The sequence below is a fragment of the Entamoeba histolytica genome, genomic scaffold (assembly GCF_000208925.1).
Source record: "Entamoeba histolytica HM-1:IMSS scf_1104750518587 genomic scaffold, whole genome shotgun sequence".
NCBI lineage: Eukaryota > Evosea > Mastigamoebida > Endamoebidae > Entamoeba > Entamoeba histolytica.
In genome coordinates, this window is record NW_001914860.1 from 528,318 (window position 1) to 528,684 (window position 367).

General features: G+C 34.9%; 1 protein-coding gene across 1 annotated transcript in view; it reads right to left on the reverse strand.

Moving 5' to 3' along the window:
* Positions 1 to 350: 350 nt before the first annotated feature.
* EHI_153840 (midasin, putative) overlaps positions 351 to 367 on the reverse strand; it is a gene marked incomplete at both ends in the record, with an annotated part of 699 nt that continues 682 nt past the window's right edge. The window contains one exon of the mRNA XM_001913342.1: positions 351 to 367. This exon is cut by the window's right edge and continues 682 nt beyond it. Coding sequence (XP_001913377.1) covers positions 351 to 367 — 17 coding nt within the window.

A 367-nucleotide genomic window follows, 5' to 3' on the forward strand; every position in this document is an offset into this window, starting at 1 on the left:
ACAATTCCATCAACCCACTCAAACGATCCAAGTGCTTTCTTTTTTGGTAAGATTTCTAGATGACTTAGACTTTCTTTAAGAAAGTCATCATTAAGACATTGAGTTAATTCTTCGCCAATTTTCATTTCAACATCTTCAACGAGACAGTTTCTTCTTGTATTCTCTAAGTCTTACGCTTGAACACAACAAAGTAACAAATGAGTCAATTTCTTTTGCCCTTTCAGTAGTACAAACCATCAGAACATCTTTAATGTCTTGTAAGAAACTTCTTCTAGGTCGTTCAAAATCCATTTGTTCAGACCCTCCAATAAGGTCAATAGTATCACCACTTGTGTTCAGAGTAAATTCCTTCAGAATAGGTCCAGTT